At 35.3% G+C, this 8066-nt stretch overlaps 1 protein-coding gene across 1 annotated transcript; it reads left to right on the forward strand.

The window, feature by feature from the left end:
• Nucleotides 1–2607: 2607 nt before the first annotated feature.
• On the forward strand, nucleotides 2608–5106 carry LOC133804707 (uncharacterized). Its single transcript, XM_062242850.1, has 6 exons — nucleotides 2608–2925; nucleotides 3268–3332; nucleotides 3519–3690; nucleotides 3858–4050; nucleotides 4295–4404; nucleotides 4556–5106. The coding sequence occupies exons 4-6, from the start codon at nucleotides 3894–3896 to the stop codon at nucleotides 4643–4645; spliced, it is 357 nt and encodes a 118-aa protein (XP_062098834.1). The 5' UTR covers nucleotides 2608–2925; nucleotides 3268–3332; nucleotides 3519–3690; nucleotides 3858–3893; the 3' UTR covers nucleotides 4646–5106.
• Nucleotides 5107–8066: the final 2960 nt, after the last annotated feature.

Here is an 8066-nt window from a genome sequence, read left to right on the forward strand (position 1 = left end):
CTCTTCCTGTAACTGATTGTAGTTAGTCTCTACCATGGTTAGAATTGCTTGTGTTGGTCTTTTTGTAGTTACCTCTCCTTTAGTCCTTTTTGCTGTATTTTTTTTTTTTGTATGAAGTTAGGATTGTCTAGATTTGATTTATGCATGTTCTATTATCTGATTTTATTAAGCTTTTGTTATACGTGTGATCTGAAGCTCTACTCTCTTAAAGTTAAACTATGATTATTTGCATATCTGTTTTTGGAATTGTATTTCATTTGCATATTTTAGGTTCTTGATCACAAAAGTGAAAAGAAATGAAATTAGATTTAAATTTTGCATGTTTTGTAAATTTGTTCTTCTATTTTATTACTTATTTTTTTGCTTGAAATACTATGTTTTGCACACTACCTTTATGTCTTTTTTTGTAATGATGAAATGGAGATCATTGGCACTTGTCTAATTAAGGATCAACCAAATTGGATTGTGAGAATTTGGCCATTTGATAATTGAAAATTCGCTTCCATATGCAGGCAATTTATTCATTCATTTAAGGTTGAATATATAAGAGTTTTCTCCTAATTAATTGCTTATAAAGATATATTCTGACAGCATACTATCAGCATTATTACAAATGAGAAAATTAATAACTGATCACAGCTGTAAAATACGGCTGTGATATCACCTAGAATCAATGATAATTTCAACATTAAGTACTAGCAAAGTTTTATGCAAAATGTATTGTGTAGAAATATTCTTGTCCTCTCTATTTTACATTTCTAAATTACATTTCAAAAGTTCTCTACATTTATTTTTCCTTCTTTGCATAATGGTTCTTAGATGGTTTTAAATTTTTTCCTTTTCAAGGTTGGCGCTAATCATTTTTTAGGGGGGGCATGATTTCTATTATTCCTCTTTAATGGGGAATGTCTATGCTGCCTAATTAAATGCTTATTTATTTATTTTTAAATTTTAATTAGTTTATTTCATGGTTTTGCTTCTTAGCTGTTTTGAGGGCACATTGGTTTTTAAAGTCAGTCGATTCGGTGCCGGCTACTTTATTGGCTGCGATCAACACCCAAAATGCAAGTAAGTTCGGAGCATTTTATACTGCCTGATAATATGTTGTCTTTGGCTCCTTTGTGTGCATAGGTTTCGGGGGACAACTTACTGTATTCAGCTAACTGTTCTGTATGCCATTAGTTGCTTGCTTTACGCTTGTGGTATGTATTCTCCAGTCACACGAAGAAGTTAGTTATTTAAATAAACCTTTGGACTGGATTTCAGTAGAAATGACTGGACAGTAATATTTTTAGTCTTATACAGTGTCTGGTGCACTTTGATAAATTTTAGTATATAGATTAGTATGTTTTCTTTAAAAAATTAGTAATAGTTATGAAGTTAATTTGAAACTTACAAGTTGTCAAAATCATATCGTCAAAAGAAGAATAAAATGATAAAACAAACAATAAGATGAAAGGAAGATTACATAATGAGTAAAGCTGGTTAAGGAAGGAAACACTAAAACATTGTTAAATCCACTTCACTAAGAAACAAAATAATTACAAGAGTTTATATATAGCTTCAGCCGCTTAGCTGAGTCCTACAAAGTAGGAATTCATAAAAAGAGGTAGAACTAAACAACCTGATCCTTAAACTAAAATTGGATAAGCTCTTAATCAAAATCATATTTAGGCTTCTTTGTTTGATGCTTTTGATAATTAATATGGTTTTTTTAAGAGTTACTATAAGCACTTATCAATGTTTTGGTAAAAGATGAAAGTATCTTTAGAATGGGTCCATTATTAAGAGTTGATCATTTATACGCTAATTTCATCTAATATAAATATTCAATTGATTGCTTTTTGACACAGTGGTAATATAATATTTTGTATTGATTGCTTCAATGCTTTTAGCCATGTCTTAATGAGAAATTAAAATGCATAAAGCTTGGCATTTTTTTAAGGTGCAACCTGTTGGCATAATCCTTTTTGTTGCTATCATGACTACACAAGGCATGATTCTATAGCTTGATTTCTTATAAGTTTTCACCATGTCATTTTAGCTTGTGATGAGTATTTCCATCTGTTATGGTGTATTCAATATTTTCATCTGTTTTCTGTTAATTTTGTTTGCTTGTAGGGTCTACTTTTGTTTACAAAAAGTAACTTTTTTTCTTTGGTTGTCTTTCCAAATATAAATTCCCATTAGGACATTGCATATTATATAAAGGCAGATGCATAGAACTTTTAAAGAGCAGTTACTATGAATTAAGTGTGGTGCGATTATTATTTGGTTGTTATGCTAGTCACTTGTCCCTCCTTAGTGACTCTCATTGTCTATTTTGCCATTTCTGTCCTATTTTTTCTTAAGTTTTCTTAGTTCTGTTTCTGCTCTGATGTTGTTCTATTTTGATGTATTTATTTCATGTATAGGTATTATATATATACAAGGATATATGAACATCTGTTTGTGTCTCCAGATTTAGTTCTTTCCCTCTCACCCACGATCTCATTCTCTCTCTTTCTTTCTCTGTTGTTGCAGATGTTAGCATGGAGGTGAGACTGTGGGGATGGTGTTGTAACAGCAGGGACTTCAATGCGACTAGGGTACCGTTGCATTGAATAGTATTTTTATTTTTTTCTATGAAGTTTCAGGAAAGATAAATACAACATTTAAATTTGTGATTAACTTATTTAGTTCTAGTTGGCCAAATTCTTAGACAATTCGTAGTTTATGTAATAGGGTGTTCATGTAAGATGTTAATGATGTTGGGTATTATGGTCTTGCAACTAAGCTTCTATGGAGGGGTGCTGAGTGTTGGAATGAGTGTTTAAAGCTTTTGGGCATTGCTGAAGCAGCAAAAGCATCAATGGATTCTGACCAGTTAAGCTCTGGAATTTCAGATTTTGATACTCACTTTCAAGGCCTCATAGTTCAGAAAAGGTCTCTTTCTCTCTCTCTCCATATATTTATATAACTGCAGTTGTCTCAACTTATTTCTATATTTTATTCCATATTTTTCATTTGTGAAATGTTCTGTTTTAACTAGTGTGAAGTATATGGTTGTTAGGTATGCATTTAACTGGCCTTGATTGTTTTCCTTTACTTATATTCCATTTATCAATTCAAGTTTTGCATCCCTATTCTGTCATCAAAAGCTTATTCAGCTGTTGTGTATTCATGACAGACTTCTATGATATTTCTATGGTATGTGATATCGCATTGATTGTTAGAGATCTCGCTAGTTTCTATTAATACTTTGTATTTTCTTGATTTATCTCTTAGTGATGATGACGACTCTGAGAATGAGTCAACACTTGAAATTCAGCCATACTTGATGGAAGAAAAATGTAAGACTGCAATTCCTTTGTTAATAATGTTGTATTGTTTTTTTTTGCCTCCCCTCATTGAAGTGCTCATGCTTTTGATATTTTTTTTCCCTCGAATTTTAATGATTTCTCATCTCCTTCTTCTTTTTTATTGTTTAAGTCAGATTTGGACTTTCTGTTTTCTAATTTTTGGGTCATCATCTGTAGTGTCGAAGCACTTGATAATCACTTGACTGCTATCCAAAGGGACCATGAACTCAGGTCCCAGATAGAAGAAAGGAAAATAAGAAGTGATGCGGCTTATGAAGGGGCCAAAAGAAAAGAGAAAGCTCTCCTGGAAGAAAAACTCCGCCAAGAAAAAGCCAAAGCAGAAGCTGAGGTTTGTTGACTTTGCCCAGATTATTCATTTCTTTTGGTAGATGTCTAAAGATGGTTGTCACAGTCCTCTATTATTCTCACATATTCTTCTGATATAATGTTAATGCGCTTTGGTATATTATCTTGGTTTTATGCTGTTGTTAGTAATAAAAGTATTTTCTGATGCAGGCAAAACTCAGAGCTTAAGAAGCAAATAGGGCTGCAATGGAAGCTCAGAGAAGAGAAGAAAAAGAGGCTGCTGAAAGGGAGGCCAATGAAGCGTCAAGCCAGGTTGCTATTCAGAAGGAAGCTTTAGGATTGCAAACTAAAGCCAAAACCAAGGAATCTGAATTTGAAAAAGCAATAAATTCAGCATCAGCAGGTAATTTGCTACCAGGCAAATATAGCAACCTTGTACTGATCTATAAATATAATCATTTGCCCTTTTATCTAAAAATCTAGTTTAGCCCTAGTTTTCACAAAGATCAGCTAGGTTTTGGCAATAGTTCATTTTTGACACTCCACTGTATTCCCCTCTGTTTTTTTTTTTCAGTTTATTCATGTTCTCTGTACTCTTTTAAGAATTTTTTTGTTATCTGATGCGTGAAAGGGGCTATTGGTGGCAGGTGACATTACTAAAGCTATAGAAGCTGCACTAAAGTTGGAGCGTGAAAGATTAAAAAAGTTGGAAGACTTGGATGAAGGAAACAAGGCATTAGGATTGAATGTAAATAAGGTTTGCTCTCTATATTGTAATTCATATTTATTTGAAAATTGTTAATCTCTATTTGGTAACTAGAAACTGGTATTTTTTTTTGGGATTTTCTTGCAGCATTCTTATAGAGTTTAATTGTTTAAGTATATTAAGCTTTAGTTTATCTTGACAGGAGGTTTCTACTGGTGTGAAAAAGTTATTGAGGGAATCGTCTGGCCAGTACAGCGACTTCATTATTCTTTCCTCTTTAATTCTCAAGTAAATCATGTAACTTACTGTTTGTTTAGTAGGATATATGTTTTTATATATATCTATAATATTTTAGGTGAAAATTTATGATCTTTAAGAAAGTGTTAGATGACACTAGATGCATTAGATCAATCCATATGTGTTGTTTTAGGTTCAGATCACTTCCAGGACTTGTCAACCATACCCAAAGGGATATCATAGAATGTAATGTCTGCTTTTATTAGCCTTTTCATTCTTCCTTTTTATACACATTACTGTATTGAAGTCATAGGTTGTCTATGATTTTTCATGCTTACGTTTGACACTTCTATAAGATAATAGTACATATTCTTTGATTGCTTGATTGATGCTTTTGAAAGTATAATACATATATATTTAATAAGAGCTAATAATTTCATTAATGCAACATGGATGACTATAGCTGCCACTTTAATAAGTTCTAATCTTCCAGTTTTATCAGATACTATATTGTGCAGTGACATAATGTATCAAGTGACCAATTACACACATGCATAGGCAAACACTGACACCTATACTTGGATTGACTGATAAAATCTTATAATTTCATTACTTCCAACATAGAAACCTAGAATTACAACTTTCATGCATTTTTAATTAATACAAGGAAATTTGGTTCTGTTTTTTTTTTATAAAAGCCCTAGAATTACCACTTTAAGTAATTGCCGGTGTGATTCCATTATTACACTTGAATATTACAGGTCTGTAGATGTGACTGGAGCTTACAGTGCTCTAAAGACGGAGTTTAACATAAGCTTGACAGCAATAGCCCTTTTGTGGACTACAACTGGCTTTATTGCAAAGAGGATTACACATGAACCTGTGGAAGAAAGGGAAACAGGTATATGACAAGTGCACAACAAATGGACTCACAACAAAGACAAGTGCACAAAGGATGATGAATTGAAGGATGGAGCAAGTTTCATGCATGGTTTACTTTTGTGTATCTTGTAATTTTTTGTTTTTCATTTTTGAAGTAAAAAATGTTCAAGACTATAAAACTTTATTATGTTATGCTTTCAAACTTAAGTTAGAACTAAGATCTCATGAAATAGACACATTCAGAGTTTGAATTAGTTATTGTTTAATGTAATACTTATGGTTTATCAATTTATTGAGAATTATATTTTATGATTAATTTTGATTTTTTTTTATCAAAATACAATAATGAAAATCTTTTAATTAAAAAAAAAACTTAAAAGTACCATTATCACAATAAAAAACCTTAATATGTTATGATTTAGAAACATATTATAAGCGTAAAAAATCGTTATGGTTTATATAATATAACAAACTAAAAATGTTATCAAAATAATCAAATGTAACAATTGAAAAGTGTTATGAAAAAAGTACAAGATTAAACTTCAAATTCATAACCAAAAACTCTATCTAAATGTTATTATTTCAATATTATAGCACCTAAAAATGTGTTATTGAATAGTTTAAGACAACACCGAACATAACATTCAAAAACTGTTATAGAAAAGATTGGACTTTTAATAACAGGGGCTATGTTAGCATTTTCAGAAGTGCTATCAATAGTCTCGGTTAGCAGTTTTTAAGTGTTATGAATACTGTTTTTTCTTGTAGCGTACCATCTGGACGCATTTAACAATCTAATGAAACTGAGAGGAATTAGTAGTGGGGCCAGATGCCACTGCTTTGCTGTCACATTGAAAGGACCTGCGTACAAATGGTTCAAAAGACTTAGACCGAGGTCCATCAGGTCCTGGCAACTGTTTCCGATGAATTCCTCCAACAGCATCACGTCGTGCGGGACTACATGATGCCAGGCACCAGCCTTGCCAATGTGAAGCAAGGAGAAAATGAGAGTCTAAAGAGCTACATTCACAGGTTCAATATGGAGGCAGCTAAAGTAGGGAGCTTGACCCGCAGAGAGCTAAAAATGGCCATCACAGCTGGATTGCGCCCGGGAAGCAAGTTATGGGATAACATGCTCAAGAGGGAGGTCATAGACTTGGATGATTTCTACGAGCGAGCACAAAAATATATTCGCGTGGAGGATGGTCACGAGAGCCTCAAAGCTGAAAAAGGCCAGTCACCCCCAAAACCTTCGATCTGAGAAAACCAAAGCGGTGCAAAGAAGAAGGGGGTCTATGAGGGAACGAGAGATGATCGACCCTAGAAGCGTCAACGCTCTGATGAGCGCATACAGGGCCCTTACACCTTTTATATTGACCTCACCCATGCGAGAGAGCATATTTTCATTACGAATGAAAACCAGGTCCCTTTCAAAAGGCCCCCGCCAATGAAAAAAGATCGGTCTAAAAGAGACCCCAGCAAGTATTGCCAATATCACAAAGATATCGGCCACACCACAGTGGAATGCAACCATTTGAAGGTGGAAATCGAGGAGCTCATTCGCGTGGGACATTTGGGCAGATATGTGCACAAGGAGAACTAGAGGCCTGAAGAAGGAGCGTCCCCGCCGTGAGCGCGAGAGGTGGCCCCAGAAGTACAGGGAGAGGTCAGGACCATCTTGGAGGACTAGGATTCGGAGGCGATTCAAGGAAGGGACGAGACAAATATGCAAAGGAGGCCAAACAAAGTCCACCACTGTGCATCTTAAGTTTGGAGCCACGCCCCCCGAAGAGTTTCAAGGGCGAGAATTACTTGATAACCTTCACTGAAGAAGACGCGCAGGGGGTACATTTCCCTCATAATGACCCCCTGGTGCAAACTATCCAGCTTGCGAACATGAGAGTACATCGGGTCCTAGTGGATAATGGAAGCTCTGTAGACATCCTGCATCTCCCCGCTTTGGAGAAGATGGGACTGAGCGTCCGACACCTCAAACCTTGCAATACCTCCCTTTACGGGTTCACAGGGGACTCGATACAGCCCCTAGGTGCAATTGAATCAGCCCTCACCATGGGGGAACAACCTAGGCAAACCACCATAATGGCAAACTTTGTCGTGGTGGATTGCACCTCAGCCTTCAATGCGGTATTAGGGAGACCCTCTCTGAAAGAATTGAAGGCGATAACTTCTGTGTATCACCTAGCTATGAAATTTCCAACCCCTGGGGGAGTATCATGCATGAAAGGGGAGCAGAAGGAAGCGAGGGAATGCTATAACATGTCCCTCCGCACGGCCACAAAACCATCGATGCCGATGGCAATGGTTGTGTATGAAGGCGCGATCCACACGAGTTGGACCCACGAGTTACAGGACACCTCAAGAAATGCTACCAGTGAGGCTTCTGCACTCGGTGCAAAGAAGACCTATGTTTAGTTTGTTCCTTGTTATGTTAGCTTAGTGAGTAAGAATCAAAGAGGCTACCTAGGTAACCTCCCAATTAGATGTAACCCTTTTTTATGTGCCGTTGTAAACCACATACTATGAATGAAACTGTTCGCAACTTCATGTGTCATTCTTCTTCTCTATAGCACCCA

Source organism: Humulus lupulus, chromosome X, assembly GCF_963169125.1.
Source record: "Humulus lupulus chromosome X, drHumLupu1.1, whole genome shotgun sequence".
Taxonomy (NCBI): Eukaryota; Viridiplantae; Streptophyta; class Magnoliopsida; order Rosales; family Cannabaceae; genus Humulus; species Humulus lupulus.